We start from the raw sequence: 18,834 nt of genomic DNA, 5'->3' as shown, positions 1-18,834 counted from the left end.
GAAAGGAGAAACAACAAGGATGGGCGTATGTACAAGAATTTCTTGGGCGCCAAACCGCCAAGTCTTTCTGGGAGCCCAAAGCCGGTTGAGATAATGGATTGGATCTCCGAAATGGAGATGGTATTTGAAAGTTGCGACTGTAGCAACAAGCAGAAGACCGTCTTTGCAGTTAGACAACTGAAGACTGGGGTCTTGAGTTGGTGGAAGTTGTTGGCAGATACTATGCCACGAGGAGAAGCTCTGAAAATGTCATGGGAGGAGTTCTTGGAACAGTTAAGGGTGCAGTATTGTTCGGAGATAGATCTGATTGATCTGAACAATGAGTTTCAAAACTTGAAGAAAGGGAAGATGAGCATAGATGACTATGCTACTGCATTTACTGAGAAGATGAAGTTGTTTCCGTACCTAGTGCCGACGGAACTCTCCAAGATTGAGAGGTTTGCTAACGGACTGCCTGCTGACTTTGGTCCGACAGTCAAAATGGCAACCACTCTGAAAACGGCTGTTCGTGCAGCTAAGAATGTGGAGGCCCAGCAGAAGGAAAAGGGTCTGGAAAGAATAGTTGTTGGAGAAAAGAGGAAGTTCGATGGAACTTCAGGGTCCAACAAGAAAAACAAGTTCTCGAAGTCTGGTTCGAGGGGAGGTGGAGGTGAAGCGAAATGGTGCGACAAATGTAAGAAGAAGCATCATGGAAGATGTGAGGTGGCGAACACATGCTACAAGTGTGGAAAGCCAGGGCACTATGCCAATGAGTGTACCCTCACAAAGAAAGTTTGCTATGGTTGTGGTGAGGAGGGTCATATGTCAAGGGACTGCCCGAAGAAGAAGGAGGCAGCTAGACCCAACATTCCGCCAAAGCCAAAGGCGAGAGCATTCCAGATGACACTGGAAGCTGCTAAAGATGAAGCTGATGTCGCTTCAGGTACCTTTCTCGTTAACGAATTGCCTGCCCAAATTTTATTTGATTCTGGAGCCAATTACTCCTTTATATCGCATGAATTTGGTAGAAAACTAGCTTTGCCTGTTGTTAGACTAGATAATGCCTTATTAGTCGAAGTTGCTAGTGGCAAGTTTGTACCTGTTAGCTATCGCATGAAAAACATCTTAATTGATCTGAATGGGAATAAGTTCCACGAGGAATTATTGCCTATCGAACTTAATGGTTTCGACATCGTATTGGGAATGGATTGGCTTAGCGCCAACGACGCCGAAATTTTATGCAAGAAGAAAATAGTCAAAGTAAACCCGCCTGGGAAAGATTCGTTTATGGTGTATGGAGATAAACGCAGAGTGAATTCTGGAATCATTTCATTGATGAAAGCCAGAAAATGTTTGACCAAGGGGTGTACATCGTATTTAGCATTCGTGATTGATGCTAAGAAGGAAAAGAAGGTGATGCAGAATATTCCAGTTGTGTGTGATTATCCGGAAGTATTTCCCGAAGATCTTCCTGGATTACCGCCTGATAGACAAGTGGAATTCCGTATTGACTTGTTGCCAGGAACAACGCCAATTACGAAAGCACCTTATCGATTAGCACCGACGGAGATGAAGGAACTAATGATGCAACTTCAGGAGTTATTGGACAACGGTTTCATTAGACCTAGTTCATCGCCCTGGGGAGCTCCGGTGTTATTTGTAAAGAAGAAAGATGGAAGTATGAGAATGTGCATCGATTACAGAGAGCTGAACAAGGCAACAATAAAGAATAGATATCCGTTGCCGAGGATTGATGACCTGTTTGATCAATTGCAAGGTTCGAGTTATTTCTCGAAGATCGATCTTAGGTCAGGATATCATCAGCTAAAAGTAAGAGAGCAAGATATCGAGAAGACTGCATTCAGAACAAGATATGGACACTACGAGTTCTTGGTTATGTCGTTTGGACTAACCAATGCTCCAGCAGCGTTCATGGATTTGATGAATAGGGTTTGTAACCCGTTCCTTGATAAATCCGTGATAGTGTTCATAGACGACATTCTGATTTACTCGAAAAGCCAGGAGGAGCATGGCAGACACTTGCGAGAAGTGTTGGAAGTTCTGAAGAAGGAGAAGCTGTATGCTAAGTTCTCCAAATGTGATTTTTGGATTCGTGAAGTCCAATTCTTGGGTCACGTGGTCAACCAAGAAGGGATAATGGTTGATCCAGCAAAGATCGAAGCTGTGACGAAGTGGGAACAACCGAAAAGTCCCACGGAGATTCGAAGCTTTTTAGGATTAGCCGGATATTACCGAAGGTTTATCCAAGGCTTTTCTTCGATCGCTAGTCCATTGTCAGCTTTGACCCACAAAGGAGCTACTTATGCTTGGGGTGAGAAGCATCAGGAAGCATTTGAGAAGCTAAAGGAGAAGCTATGCGAGGCACCGATACTTTCTCTACCCGATGGAGTTGAAGACTTCGCTGTCTATAGCGATGCGTCTGGGGTTGGATTGGGTTGTGTTTTGACCCAAAGAGAAAAGGTGATAGCATATGCGTCTCGACAGCTGAAAGAGCATGAAAAGAACTACCCGACTCATGATTTGGAGTTGGCAGCGGTAGTTTTCGCTCTGAAAATATGGAGGCATTACCTCTATGGCACGAAGTGCAAACTTTTCACTGATCATAAGAGTCTCCAATACCTCTTTAATCAGAAAGAATTGAATATGAGGCAACGACGCTGGCTAGAATTACTTAAAGACTATGACTGCGAGATACTTTACCACCCCGGTAAAGCTAATGTTGTTGCTGATGCTCTCAGTCGGAAAGTCAATCCCGAAAGGAAAAGGCCAAGAGCGTTGAGAATTGAAGTTGTCTCAACTATTTTGGAAAGTATAAAGAAAGCTCAGAGCGAAGCTTCTGAGAAGAATGACAGAAAGGAGGAACGTTTGGGCAAAACGTTGGTGTTCGGTGTAAACAGTCATGGACTGAAGGTGTTCCAAGATCGGATTTGGATACCTAAGACAGGAGGAGTCAGAGATCTTCTGATGGAAGAAGCTCACAAGACCATGTACTCGATTCATCCGGGTAGCACTAAAATGTATAGGGACCTGAAACCCTACTACTGGTGGCCGACGATGAAGCTTCATGTTGCAAAGTATGTGGCCGAGTGTGTGACTTGTGCGAGAGTCAAGACACAACATCAGAAACCGTACGGGAGTTTAGAACCTTTGTCTGTGCCTATGGGTAAGTGGGAAGACATTGCTATGGATTTTGTCACTAAACTGCCCAGAACAAAGAATGGTCACGACATGATTTGGGTGGTCGTTGATCGATTCACTAAGAGTGCGCATTTCGTAGCGGCCAGGGAGAAATGGTCTATGGAGAAGCTTGCGAATTCTTACGTGAAGGAAATTGTGAGGCTTCACGGTGTTCCGTTAACGATTGTGTCGGATCGTGATAGCCGTTTCACATCGAGGTTTTGGAAAAGTCTACAAGAGGAATTGGGTACCAAGTTGTGTTTAAGTACAGCTTACCATCCGCAGACTGATGGTCAGAGCGAACGAACGATACAAACACTTGAAGATATGCTGAGAGCATGTACTCTGGAATTCCTAGGTAATTGGGATGAACATTTACCGTTGGTAGAATTTTCCTATAATAATAGTTTCCACTCGAGCATTAAGATGGCACCTTACCAAGCTTTGTATGGACAGAAGTGTCGTACGCCGTCTTGTTGGCTTGAGGCTGGGGAAAAGCAGTTTATGGGACCGGAGTTGGTTCATCAAACTGCTGAAAAGTTGAAAATAATTAGGGAAAGAATGTTAGCGGCTCAGGATCGTCAAAAGAGCTATGCTGACAAGAAGCGGAGACCGATAACTTTTGAGGTTGGGGATTCGGTTTTGCTTAAAGTCTCGCCGTGGAAGGGACTTATAAGATTTGGTAAAAGAGGAAAGTTGAGTCCAAGGTTTATTGGACCGTTTAAAGTTCTTCAGAGGATTGGGAACCAAGCTTACAAGCTCGAACTACCAGAAGAACTGAATGGAATTCATAACACTTTTCATGTGTGTTATTTAAGGAAGTTCACGGGAGAAGTTCCCGACATAATTCCAATTTCTGAATTGAGAATTGATGAGAACAAAAGGTTGATTGAAGAACCAGAGGCAATTGTTGACCGAAAGACTAAGAAATTGCGACGCAAGATGGTTGGGTTAGTGCTTGTCCGATGGAAACACACGAATGGGCCGAATCTCACCTGGGAGACGGAGAGTGACATGATGGGTCGCTATCCGCATTTGTTTGTTGATGTGTGATTCCGGGGACGGAATCATTCTAAGGTGGAGAGAATTGTAACGCCTGTGTTTCCAGGCTTGCCGTTTTTAGCAATATAATAGTCTAGGTTAACCTTTGTAACCCGTTTTGAAATAATAAGAATGTATTATTTGAGTATTAAGTGTTTTGTGCTTAATTGCTTAATTATGTGGTCTGATTAATTAAGAATAAAAAATAAGCGTCAAAAATTAAGTGTAAAATAAACTTAATATCTTTGGTTAATGTTGTAGTAGTCGAAACGAGGTTTCCGAATATATATAGAACGCCCAAATCTGACTTCGTATGAGGAAGTTATGATTTATCGAAGTTCCGGCTTAGCGGTATACAGCCTGAAATACTCGAATTAAGATCGAGCGGTTGTTAGCCGAAGCAATCTAAATGAGAATCGAAGATCTCATTGTTGGTATCGAAGCGATAAAAAGTTAGGCGAGAACGGACGTCAAACGAAGAAGTTATGAATTTATAACGAAAGTTTCTGTCGCGGCCTATTAAAAATAATTAATAAAAAATAAATCAAAATTAGCCGACGGAATCTAAACGAAAGTCGTAGAGCGTGGTCTCACCTTTCTGTGGATATAAAGAACGTCGAAAACGGAGTTCGTATGAAGAAGTTATGAATTTCCGAAGTTTATTAATCATTTTGTATTTTTATTTAATTCAAAATCGGAGGCATTATCCGAAGCCGTGTCACCGGTGTAATCCGGAGTACGCCCCGCGTACGAGGTTACGCTATCGCGTAACTCCGATAGTGTCGACACTTCGGATGACGCATGCAATGACGATTTCGGACGCGTACGCGCTGCGTACGCCTGTACGCCCCGCGTACTCCGAGGTTCCAGCCTCTATATAAAGGATCCGAAGACAGCCATATTTCTTGTTCATTTTCTTCTCTTCTCTCTAGTCTTTTGCATCGTTTTTCATGTCGAAGCTACCCCGAAGCCCCGGTATCATACTCTAGCCCCGAGGCAAGTCCCGAGATCCCGAAGATCCCGAGAAGCGCGGTTCCCGAGTCGAAGCTCTGCCCGCGAGAAGTTCGATTTTCGAGGAGATCTTCCAGATCTGCTGAGGAATACTACTTCTATAAGCCGTAGTGCTGTCGGATCGTCTTCTGATCAAGTGAGTGTGTAGTTATTTCTTCTAATACAATAATACGAAGTATTTTATATAAAAATACGTGCTATGTATATATATTTGGTTGTGTTAGGTGTGAATGAGTATTCACTCTCTTCTATCTTATAGATCTGCTTATTTCTTTATGAGATATGTGTTATGTGTGTGTGTGCCTCATCTGTTATGTGATATATGTGTTGATTCAAGCATGCTATACAGGTTTTCTTTAAACTATGTATACAAATGTATATTTTTATCTACTAATATGTTGGGTAGAACATGGGTAGATAGTTGGTGTGTAATAAACAGATGAGAGGCCTCGATGTTGTTGTTGTTGTTGATCTAGTTATTCAGCGGAGTATGGATAACGACCACGGACTCTTTCTAGACAGTCCAGTGGAACGCTAGCAGGTTCATAACCTGTAGGTGTTGTGAACGATGTGTTCACCGGTGTACTCTATCCCCCTCATGGTTGCCTTTAGGATATCTATTGTTGAGGAAACCCCTTCGCAGTGATGTCCGTCCCGATGAAAATCCTAGATTAGGTCCCTTGAGATAGTTGTTTTAGGGACGTAAAGTGAGGATAACGGGAATGGGTAATCGGGATAGTGATTGGTTGGTGAAATTAAATATAACTTATTTATTGTGGGTTGAAAACCCTATATGCTCACCAGGCTCCCAAGCCTGACCCACTCAGTTTTATTTGTATTACAGGAAGTGGCACAAGGGCGTAAGATGGATGGATCATCTTGTTGTTTTGTTTACAAGTCTGAATATGTATATATTTGTTGAATGACTTGTAATGTTTATCGTTTATGCTTTATGGTCTGTATCGGAACATGACATCCCGAGTTTTGATTATATAATGAAATGCATCTCTTGATGAAATGCTTTGATAAATATTATTTTATCATGTTTTGTTTTGGGAACAAATTCCGCAACTCTTTCAAATCAAAAGGATTTACTCTGAAAATATTTAAAAGCATAAATGAAAATCGGTCTTTTCTGGCCGAGATTTTGGGGATGTCACAATAGGGATAGAGGTTTTAGGAATGGTGGTAGTGGGGTTTATGGTGGGAATGGAAGTGGGGATTGTGTGAGTAGGTGAGGGAATTGGTGAGACATGGATATCCATGTCTGGGGTAGGAGATCGGGGTGGGGTGTTGCCTCTGGGAGGGGTTTCGCCTCTTTGAGAGCCGTCCGAACCCGAACTCTCGCCTTCTGAGTCACTCGAAGAGGAAGCGATTACAAGCTTTCGCTTCGGTTGAGTCTTCCGTCTCTTCGGCTGCGGGGACTGTGCAGCTTTGGTTGGTTTCCTCTTCCTGGGAGAAGGACCTTTAGTAGCTTTGGTCACTTGCTTCCCTTTATCCGCCTTTTTGCCCCTATTAACAGGCTTGTCAGCATCATGGATGGACTTGAGCATTTCCTGTGTGAGTTCCCTCGGTCCAGACGTCTTGAACTCCTTAATCGTCCGGATGAGCCTGCTGTCAGATGGAACATCGCCGTACATTGTCTCCGGAATTGAGCCAATGAAAGAAAACTTGGATGCATCAGAGACGATGATCTTCGTGGTATGAAAAGTAACAATCAAAGACATCGATGCACGGGTAGCAGTGGGAACATCAAATTTATCCATCGCCCATTTTGTGATGAGAGTCCAGAACCGGGCATACGACACCTCAGAGTGTCGTGAAGAAGAAGAGAGGCTCTGGATGAGTTGTTGCCAGAGAACAAACCCATAGTCAAGATTGACTCCGTTGTAGACGCCATACATAATCGACAAGAACAGTCGACTAGAACCATCAGATCCTGAGCTTCGTTCAGATAAGCCCTTGAAGAGGACTGTAAACATGTCGTTCCACTGTGGTGGCAAGCAGGATTTTTTAAACTTCGCGACGGAGGGGAGCGCCTCCGTGTACCCCATATTGTAAAACATGTTGTAAAGATGCCCAATCGGAATCGTCTCCGGATTAATTCTTGAAGGTTCAGCAGCCAACCCTAGCAGTGTGCCAAATCGTTGTCTAGAAATGGAGGTCTTGTGATCAGAAACTTCGAAGAACACCCTATCGACTGCTTTATCGTAATGTGCAGTCGCATACACCTGCGATAGGAGCTCCATGGGCACAGACTCAACCCTAGAAAGTGCAGGAGCGATTTGTGAGTACTTCAGGCACTCGATGATCGGAGACATATAGGAATCGTACGCCAGAGGGGTTAGGTCAATCACCAAACACTGTTGAGGGCGAATGGGAAGAATGTGGGAGGTGGCATGGACTGAGGATGATTCTGCCATTGTTGAAGGTAGGAAGAAGAAGATGAACAGGAAAGCTTTAGGGAATTTTTGCTCTCTTGGAAATTCGGATGCAGTAAAGAGGTAAATGGGAGTGTAGACTGCCTTTTATAGTGGGTGAAAGGAGAGAGAAAAACCAGTTCAAATCTTCTATGGAAATACGAAAAGGTTTTCTGGAATGACAGATGCGTGACAGTTAAGGCATGCGATGATCACGTAGGAGAGAGAGTGTCAGATTCCTAGGAACACGCCGCCCAACAAGCGCCGTTTCAGAACAAACCGTTTCAAATCCACACGTGCCTTTAAGTGCCAGAGAGGAACCGCTTGAAATTCGCACATGCGTCCATTATGTCAGTAAAAGAATGGCTGTTTCAAATTCGCACGCATCCCTTTTTAACCGTCATTTGAAATTTAATCCTTTGATCTCCCGCCTGAGTCAGCAACCCTTAATGTTATCTTTTAAATGGCATCTTGTGAATTAATTTCCCACGTGGATGATCTTTGATCACAACTCGATAATTAACCACCAAAGCAATAATACAACCTATAATTATTAGTACCAGAATAGTGGAAAATCAGAGATTTTCGTGCTAAGAGTGTAAAAAAGAAAAGAAATAAAGCAACTCTTTTTAGGAATAAATGTGATGTCAATAATGACACGAAACAAATGATCCCGGGCACGAATCTCTTCCTTCAAGATCAAGAGAGACCTTAAAGTGTTTATGTTGTTTCCCGTTGAATGACGATCAAACACTTATTAATAAATGTTGAAAGGCTTCTTTTAATTAAGCAACTTAAGGGTGGCTTTCGCTTTGATGCAACAATTCTAATCTTGAAATAAGAAAGAAAGTGAACAAAGTACTTGTGAGACCGATGTAGTCTGTTGAACAAGTAGGTAGGAATTAATTTTAAAGTGGCTTGCAAAATAGAAAATCTCAAAAAAAAATTAAAAACTGGATCCCAAGGGAAGAAATGTTAGGGTGTTTAACAATTTCATAGGAATCACACAAAAATAAAAATTTGAGATTTCAGTAAGATACATCCGTCAATTCTGATTTGGTGTTGAATTTTGGGTTTCACTCAGCTCGTAGTGGCACGAAACTAAGATCATAAACACAGTTGTTGTGTAACCATAAACCTCAGTGGTAATTTCTAAGAGTCTCAAGGGTTACGTTGATGAAACGAATGTAATGGAGATGGTGTAAGAAATTAAAGTACCTCTGCTGCGAAAATAAGGACCAAGCAGAAAACTCTTATCTCATGTGAGAAGAGAGTGAGGTAGCTCATGATTAGAATAAATGTGATAGCCTAATTGGGAAGACAAGGTTTGTTTATACCAAGTCATTAAGGCTATTATTCAGAATCTTATGAGGCTTGGGACACATACAGCAGCATGCTTCTAGGGACACTTAACTAATCAAGCAATTTTTATCCCCATAGACGAACGAACACACAAATAAAATAAAAATATATTTTTGGAGTTTTTGATATATAAAAAAAATTAAATTAAAATAAAAAAAAACAAGCAAGAAGAAAAAAACCAGATTTAGAAAGATTAAAAAAAAACTTTGGAAAATTTGGTAACCGAACCCGAACGTTTGGTTGGTTTCGGTTGAGAAAAATTTTGAAAAACCGAACCCGAGCGTTCGGTTGGTTTCGGTTTTGAAAAATTTTGGAAAACCGAACCCGAGCGTTCGGTTGGTTTCGGTTTTGAAAAATTTTGAAAAACCGAACCCGAGCGTTCGGTTGGTTTCGGTTTTGAAAAATTTTGGAAAACCGAACCCGAACCTTCGGTAGGTTTCGGTTTTGAAAAATTTTTAGAAATTAAGGAATTTTGACATTCAAGTAGGTAATACTTTAGACGAATAGATAAACAACTTTGTACAAGAAATTTACAACCAAGAAAACTACCTTTGAAATGATGAGCGAGTGCAGATGATGCAACCGAACCTGAACGTTCGGTCAATTTCGCTTCTTACGATTGAGGTCGAGAGGTAGTTTGTGGTACTGATTCTGATTCCATCATACCTAGCCCTTGTAGAATTTTGTTGAATGAGGCTTCGGGAAGAGCTTTGGTAAAGACATCAGCCAGTTGATCAGTGGTTCTAACAAAGTGAACTTCAACATTTCCATCTTCTATATGATCTTTGATGAAGTGATACCTCAGTGCTATATGTTTGGTTTTGGAGTGTTGCACTGGGTTATGACAGATCCTAATTGCACTTTCAGAGTCGCAATATAGTGGGATCTTTTTCATATTGAGTCCATAGTCTCTGAGTTGACTCTGGATCCAAATCACTTGAGAGGTGCAGGATGCAGCTGCAATGTATTCAGCTTCTGCAGTGGACAAAGACACACACGTTTGTTTCTTTGACTGCCAGCTAACCAACTTCCCGTCAAGGAATTGGCAGCCACCAGTTGTGCTTTTTCTGTCGAGTCCACAACCTCCAAGGTCCGCATCTGAATAGGCTTGAACGAAGAAGCCTGAGTTGGAAGGATACCATAGACCTAGAGAGGTGGTTCGCTTGAGATAGCGTAGAATGTTCTTCACTGCAAGCATGTGAGGTTCGCGTGGGTTTGCCTGAAATCGAGCGCAGTAACACACAGAAAACATAATGTCAGGCCTGCTAGCAGTGAGATACATCAGTGAGCCTATCATTTGTCGATAGAGCGTGATATCAACAGCCGGTTTGTCCAGGGATGGGGTTAGCTTGGTGTCGAATGCCATTGGGACTTTGACTTTGGAGTCTCCCATCATACCAAACTTTGCTAGGAGAGTCTTCGTGTAGGCTTCCTGATTGATAAAGATGCCTTCGGGTCCCTGTCTAATATTTAAGCCAAGGAAAAATTTAATAGGACCCATTGAGCTCATTTCAAATTTAGTCTCCATCAGCTTTCTGAATTCAGCTGTTAGGCTGGGATTCGTTGAGCCAAAGATGATATCATCGACATAAATTTGAACGATCATAAGGTGGTTACCTTTCTTTTTGCGAAAGAAGGTTGGGTCAACCGAACCTTGTTTGAATTTAGACATCTTTAAGAATTTAGTTAGCGTTTCATACCAGGCTCTCGGAGCTTGTTTCAATCTGTATACAGCTTTATCCAGAATGTAGCAATGATTTGGATATTTTTCGTTCACGAACCCAGGAGGTTGCTCCACATACACTGTTTCTTCGAGTTCTCCATTAAGAAATGCACACTTTACGTCCATTTGGAAAACTTCAAAGTTTTTATGGGCATCATAGGCAAGGAATATTCTGACGGATTCAAGCCTAGCTATAGGAGCGAAAGTCTCTTCATAATCAATCCCTTCCTCTTGACAATATCCTTTGACTACTAGTCGAGCTTTGTTCCTTATGACGTTTCCTTCCTTGTCCATTTTGTTCCTAAAGACCCATTTGAGACCAACAACCGAGGCTCCTGGAGGAGTTGGAATGAGGCGCCAGACTTTGTTCCTTTCAAATTTGTTCAGTTCGTCTTGCATTGCTTGAACCCAATCGGAGTGATCAAGAGCAGTGTTAACTGTCTTTGGTTCAACTTTTGATACGAATGAGTTAAACATGCAGAATTCGACTTTAGAAAACAAGGAAGTCTGTTTTGCCTTGAGTTGTGATCGAGTCAAAACTTTTTCAGATACATCACCAACAACTTGAGAAATAGGATGATCCCTGGTCCATTTGGTGAGAGGATGGTAGTTTGGATCAAAGGTTGGATCTAATTCAGCGTTTATCATTTCTTCTGGTTCGGACTGGCTTTCATAGTCGTAAGACATGTCAACATGCTCCCCCTTGATAGATGAGCTTTCAGGAATGTTTTGAGCTTCAGAGGTTTCTTGAGGTGTGGAGCTTTCAGGCGTTGATGCTCCTTCGGATGGTGTGGCACTTTCGGTTGGTGAAGTGCTTTCGGTTGGCAAAGTGCTTAGCTCCCCCTCAACTTGTGAGATCAGCTGAGTTGACGATGGTTGATCCTCCCCCTCGACTGAAGTATTAAGTGATGGAGGTTCGTCAGAACTTGATTCTCCTTCATTCATTCTTCTTGCAGCGTCTTTAACAACTTGCTTCATGTGATCTACCTTGTTGTCTGCTGCGCCTGCTTCTGATAGAGTGGCTTTCTCTGGTTCATCAAAGAGCTCCATGAACTTTTCGAATAGATTAGCGATCGAGACTGTGACTTGGCCAATTTGAGGAAAGATTTCCCAGCTGTGTCTTCATTGGCCTTTAGCTTTTTGACATAGCTATCATCGAAAGTCACGTAGTAAGTTTCTTCGATTTTCCTCGAACGCTTGTTTAATACCCTGTACGCCTTAGAAGTGAGAGAATATCCCAGAAATATCCCTTCGTCGGCTTTGACATCGAACTTGTTTCGGTGTTCTTTGGAATTGAAAATGAAACACCTAGAACCGAACACATGGAAAAACTTCACATTGGGCTTCCTGCTGTTGAGAATCTCATAAGGAGTGAGCGAGAATCGCTTGTTGAGATATGACCTGTTCTGTGTAAAACAAGCAGCAGAAATAGCATCAGCCCAAAAATAAAGAGGTAAGGAAGCGAAACTTAGCATGGTTCGGGCGGCTTCACACAAAGATCGGTTTCGTCTTTCGACAATCCCGTTTTGTTGAGGAGTGTAAGGAGCTGAGAAGTTGTGACTAATTCCCTTTTCCGCCAGGAATTCTTCGAATTCTCTATTTTTTAATTCCAGACCATTGTCGCTCCTGATGTTGCGAACGACCTTTTTTAGCTGTACTTCAATCTGCTTGATGAACACTTTTAGCTTAGGAGTCGCTTCAGATTTAAGCTTTAGAAAGAACACCCATGTAAAACGTGAAAAGTCATCAACAATAACAAGAATATACTTGCTACCACCGATGCTTTCGATAGATGAAGGACCATACAAATCAATATGAAGTAATTCAAGTGGTTCAACAACTTTAGTGTTTATTATAGATGGGTGACTTTGACGACTCTGCTTCCCCATTTCACATGCAGCACACAGATGGTCTCTATCGAAATTGAGCAGTGGAAGACCTCGAACGTGACCTCCAGTGACAAGTTTGTTGATGTCCTTAAAGTTAAGATGAGAGAGCCTTCGGTGCCACAGCCAGCTTTCGTCAGATTGCGCTTTTGATAACAAGCAGATAGTTGGGTTTCCTTTGATGGGTTTGAGGTTTAGAGGAAACATTTCACCTTTGCGTTCAGATTTGAGAATGACTCTTTTCGTCTTCTTCTCAATTATTTCAGAACCCTCATCATCGAATGAGACTTTGAGACCGGTACCTCCAACAAGCTGAGATACACTGATGAGGTTGTGTTGTAGCCCTTCCACGTATGCAACCTTCCTTATCGTGAAAGCACCGTTAGTAATCATTCCATATCCTTTTATGGTGCCGAAGGAGTTGTTCCCGAACTTGACGTTTCCACCATTTGAAAGAGACCTGTATTCCCTTAGTTCTTCTTTCCTCCCTGTCATGTGACGCGAGCAACCACTATCAATGTACCATTCTTCGTCAAACTACTCGTCACTTATAACCTGCAAAATTAAGCAGATTTAGGAACCCAAAGTTTCTTGGGTCCTCGTGAGCCTTTCACAGGAACAGGAATAGTAAGAGAGATGTCAACAAAATATGTTCGTTTAATTAGAGTTGTTTCATCTTTCTTTTTGATGGTAAAAACTTTAATTTTATTAGGATTAGGTGCGTTCGGTTTAGACTCAGATTTAGACACCGAAACCTTCTGTTTCCTGTTTTGTTCAGTTGAAGATTGAGATTTTCGAGAAGGAACAGAATGGAATTCAGAAAGAGGTGGAGAATAATTGGAAGAATTAGAAGAAGTAGATGAGTGAGATTGAGAGGGCTTAGATTGAGATGACTTCTTGGCTGGAGACTCTAGATGACCCTTTTGCTTTTGATCATTTGTGGGACTGACCTTAGAGTTTTGATCTCTTTTGATTTCAGAACCGAACCTTTGCTTTCGGTTGGTTTCCTTCTCTGAACCGAACCTTTGCTTTCGGTTGGAGTTATTCTCAGAACCGAACCTTTGCTTTCGGTTGGAATCATTTTCTGAACCGAACCTCTGCTTTCGGTTGATATTTTTCTCCGAACCGAACCTCTGCTTTCGGTTGTTGTGTCTCTCTTGCGATTCGATAGGATTTTTCTCAGACTTTAGGTTCTTGTCTTGATGAGAGAAATATGCATTTTGGGATTGCCAGAACTGTTTTCTTTCAGAGAAATTCTTCATGTATCTCTGATTCCTTTGACGTTTCTGATTTCTCATCTGCTTCGGTTGATGATGGATATTAGCTTTCGGTTTCGGTTTTTCTATGGCTGGTTCACTCTGAACAGAGGAAGTTTCACTTGAAGTTGTGACTTCTTTTGCTGGAGTTCCTTTTTCTTGAGGAATGTCTTTCGTACCGCTTGTGCTTGGCACATCGAAGTTATCAGGTTTATTCAAGGGTTCTGGTACGTATCTCCCTTTGCTTTTCCATGAGGTCCTTTCAGACAAACCCACTGTTTCATCAGCATTATCGATTGGAGCTGACCAGAAGAACTCATCGTAGCCATCAGCATTGTCTTCATTTACAATAGCTATGAGTTCAGCAGTCTGATGTTCGGTTACTCCTGTGACCTTGTACACTTGATTTGGAGTGGTCCTAACCTTTTGATATACAACGGCTTTTTCTGCTAAGATCGGGGACTTTTGTTGGGACAATCGAGCGAACTCCACTGAATTTTCTGAAATTAAATTCTTGTGGTTTTCAGGTTCGCTTTTCACAAATTCTGAGCAGTCAACCGTGTCCTCTATATAAATTTCACTCATATTGTCATCCTCATTAAGCTCAGATGCATTTTCAACATCAATTTTGTTTTCTGAGCTCAAGTTGGAGTTTAAAGAGTCAAATTTTTGTATGGTTTCGGTTCTCAGTTTAAGTCTATCATTTTCATCCAAAAGGTTTTTAAGCATGTCCTTATGGTCCTTGGATTTAATGAAAGATTCTATTTTGTCCAGTCCATACATATAGGTCGGATTGACGTCATCAGATGATATCACACTCTCACAATTGTAAGCTTCAGCATCAATTTCATCCTCTTTAAACTCAAGGAAGGGCAAAATCATGCGATGAATCTTTTGTCCTATTTCACAATCCAAGTGAAGCTGGGTAATATTAGTGTAAAGACGTTTGACAATTAAACAAAAAACATTTCTCTGTTTCAACAACTTTAAATTGTCTCTTTGCAAATAAATGTTTTCATCTTTTATTTTGACTAATTCTGACTCCTTCAATTCGATCCACATGCACCGTTCCTCACTCTTCGAAGACACCCTGCTTAATTGATCAGTTAGGTTAGAATTGGTGACTCGAGTTTGAGTTAAACTACTATCTAGATGAGAAATTCTTGAATTAACGCTTTTTAGTTCTTTTTCATATGAGCATTGTGGGACTTTAAATGAAACAAACACCGATTGTACCTTCTTGATGAGTTCATCGAGCTCGTTGAACTGCACGCTGAGCGGTTTGGCTGTAAAGCACATATCCTGCTGCTCCTTCGGTTCATTGCTTCCACCATCAGTGTTGTATCCCCTCATCTGAGATACGTCAGACAACATCAAGCATCTTCATCCACTGTTTTCCTCTTTTGCCACACAAGCCTTTCCATGAGAAGGCTTCCTCACTTCATCGTCTTCAGAATCGGTTGACCAAACCTCCACGCCACCGAACTCGTCATCAACAACCGAACCCTGCACAATTAGAGCATTCATAGAAGGGTTAGCGGTAGATTTCTTCTTCCTTATCTCATCAAGCTTTTTCTGCAACAAAGCTTCTTCATCCTTTTCAGCCATCTTTTTGAGGACACAATCCTTTGCATAGTGGTTCTTACCCCCAAAATAATAGCAACTTACTCCAGAATCACCTTCTGCCTTCGGTTCCTTCTTAGACTCTTCAACCTTCGGTTCATCTTTAACCTTTTCAGAACTATAACTCCCCTGCCAGTTTCGGTTTTTGTTGGAGGGAAATCTCTTCTTGATGAACCTCTTGGGGTTAGACACCATCATAGCATAATCCTCATACGTGAGGTCATAATCTTCCAAGTTGAGGTCTTCGTCTTCCATCACAGCTTTACTTTTGGATAGGAGGGCTAACGAACCTATGCTTGAAACCACATTCTTTTCCTGCAACACAATCTTCTCCTGAGATTTGAGAATACCCACCAGTTTCGCCAAGGAATATGATTTAAATTGCTCACGGGCTTTAACTGTGGACACGACTGCCCTCCACTCTGATCTTAGACCATTTAAGAACGTAACCTTCTGCTCAATAAGCTTTCTTTCGGTGTCATGTTTGATCATCTTGCTAAGAAGATGATTGAAGCGATCGAACGTTTGGGTCACGGTTTCTTCGGTTCCTTGCCTAAATTCACCAAACTCAGACAAGAGTAATGTTTGAATGGAGTGTTCTAGATCTTCGTCTGTAGAGTACAGTTCACGTAACCTGCCCCATATTTCTTTTGCCGTCGTGCATGAACTTACCAGCCTGAAAATGTCGGACTGAAGGGCGAATCTGATCAATCTTAACGCCTTGATATTGCACTGAAATTTATCCTTTTCATCTTGCGCAATATCTTTAACATCTTTCAGAAGATCATTATACTCCATTTGAGTTTTAATAATCCTTGAAGTTGCAGAATGAGAAAACGGTCCATTAATGATTGCTTCCCAGATGAGGTATCCATTATCCTCAGATCCTATAACGTAATCTTCAAAGTGATGCGCCCAGACTTCATAATCATGGGTGTACAGGATGGGAATTTTCGTGGTAGATCCAATGCTGTTCGAAATATTGATGGGATTCGATTGCGACTCGTCCATAATGATCGAATAACCTGTTTATAGATCAGACTTGTAATAAATCAGATTAGGGCAAAACAATAAATATCAAGATACGTCAATAATGAGATAACGGCTCAATAAATATCAGTAATTGCGGAAAACCCTAATTAAAACCTTTTTCACAGAAAAGAAGTGTATCGATTACACAGCCTCCTGCTCTGATACCAATTGATGAGATTAAAACTTAATCTTGAAGATCGATTAGATCTCAAACAGGTAAAATAAAGATTAAACAGCAAGAACACGAAAACAATAAACAACTCAAGAATGAATCAAACGTGTCGAATGATTATAAAACAATCCTCAGAAGAGCTCAATGAAGAACTACAACTATAGAGGATTAAAAGGTTTATATGATCGATAAAGAAAATCAAAGCTATCGTAATTCTCTATCTTGTATTCTAGATTGTTAACCTAATATGCATGCAAGCACATTATTAAATAGTAAACCTAATAGGCTCACGGTTGGACAAACCCAAACCGAAGTACAAAACTGGACTATAAACCGAGCCCAATGACGCAATACAAAATAAATCTGCAACCCAACAAAATATACATTCAATTTAATAAATATACATTCATTTATTTTATTTAATGGTATTGTTCTAAATTGTGAAAATATTATTTACAATACATTAGGTAACATTTAAAAAATTGACTATGATTTTGCAAAAAAAAAAAAAAAAAAAAACCCTTAAAATTGACTCATCTTTTTCAGATTTATTGAAATCATCCTCATTTCTAAAAAAAATTACATTTCGGATTAAGTCAATTTTGTTTCAGACTAATTTATTTTTCAATAATCATATAATATTCTTATGAATATCCCAAAAACTTATATAGTAGGAAAAAATGAGTTTAATAGGATTATAAGAAAGCCGGGGCCACACTCAAACTCATACAACGAGAAGCAGTGGAGTAACCTCCACGGTTCAGATTCCCCTCCCACTTCCCCTATAAATTCCACTTCGCTCCCCATCCATTCATTTCCATTCAATCAAACCGCACGTTCGATTCCTTCTCTTCTTCACATGGCCGACGAATTCCAAGAATCAGATCTCTTCTTCGAAACAAATGCTGCCGGAATTTCAATCGGAGGACTCGAAGATACCAACATTTACAACACTCACCAACACTCCATATTCTCCGATTTCGACAAATCCAAGAGGAAAAAGAAACAACCTGTAGAGAAGATGAAGAACAAGTCAGTTCCCGTGAATATTCCTGAGAATTTCTCCAGAAGATCACGGTCGTTTCAGTGCTACGAAGAGGAAGGAGAGATAGTGCCGCCGCATGAGATCGTAAGTCGGCGGCGATTCGCCGGAGAAATGGCTTGCTCCGGAGATGGCCGGAGATTGAAAGGAAGGGAATTAAATGAAGTTAGAAATTCAATTCTTAGAATGACGGGATTCTTGGAAACGTGATGGAGGGGAAATTTATGAAATTAAGAACAGGTTTTATATAATTAGGGGAGACTGGAGAGTGAATTCATGTTTTTGGAAATTAAAATATTTCCCATTAATTTTTTTATAATCAAATTCAAATTAATTCATGAAATTAACACATTTGTTCAAAATTATTAGTTTTTAACAATGCTCTCGTATTATCACAATTTTATGGTCACGAAAATAAATTAATTGTATGTGATGATAAATTATAAGATCATAAATTAAAAACAATTATTGTCTGTGCTTAGTTATATTAGGAGAAAAAATTGAGAAATTTAAATTAAGTTTTTTTGTTTTATTAACAATGATTCTATTTTTGGCTGGTATCGCTAAAATCGAAAAATAATAAAAATTAAGAGAATTAATAATTAGTAAGCGTTAGCTTATTGTGAAAGACAAAAAAAAACCTATAATTTATCTAATTATTTGTTTTTTTGGAAATTGGCGAATATATAAATAAAAACCCGCGTCAAGATGATGCGGGGGAAAACAGTACCAAGTCAAAGTTCAAAACAAGATAACTACAATGAAAAGGGTATAGATTTTACAGTCTTCGGTCTACCTTTTTAAATGAAGTTCTATGTTTGCATCAAATAAAAGTCAGTGATTTTATAATTTCTATTATATTCGCCGGTATCATGGGGATATTGACGAAAACACGTTTGTTTTTGTCGAATCATATGCACCATAACGCTCCGCATAGTATCATATTCAGCAAGTTTTTTTTCTTATTGCAACGAGGCCATCGTGATATGAAAAGTAACATATCATTTACTAAAGTAAATCTATCACATCTGATTTCACACCAGTTAAGAATCGAATCCATGACTGCCATCGCCATCGAGCACATGAGCA

The 18,834-nt window shown here is 40.6% G+C and overlaps 1 protein-coding gene across 1 annotated transcript; it reads left to right on the top strand.

Moving 5' to 3' along the window:
* Positions 1 to 17,486: 17,486 nt before the first annotated feature.
* LOC111899359 (uncharacterized) lies at positions 17,487 to 18,088 on the top strand. Its single transcript, XM_023895200.3, has one exon. It carries the CDS (start codon positions 17,563 to 17,565, stop codon positions 17,953 to 17,955), a length of 393 nt encoding a protein of 130 aa, XP_023750968.1. The 5' UTR covers positions 17,487 to 17,562; the 3' UTR covers positions 17,956 to 18,088.
* Positions 18,089 to 18,834: the final 746 nt, after the last annotated feature.

This window comes from Lactuca sativa, chromosome 1, assembly GCF_002870075.4.
Source record: "Lactuca sativa cultivar Salinas chromosome 1, Lsat_Salinas_v11, whole genome shotgun sequence".
Taxonomy (NCBI): Eukaryota; Viridiplantae; Streptophyta; class Magnoliopsida; order Asterales; family Asteraceae; genus Lactuca; species Lactuca sativa.
Note: the sequence above shows the minus strand (reverse complement) of the source record. Positions and strands in the feature narration are given on the sequence as shown.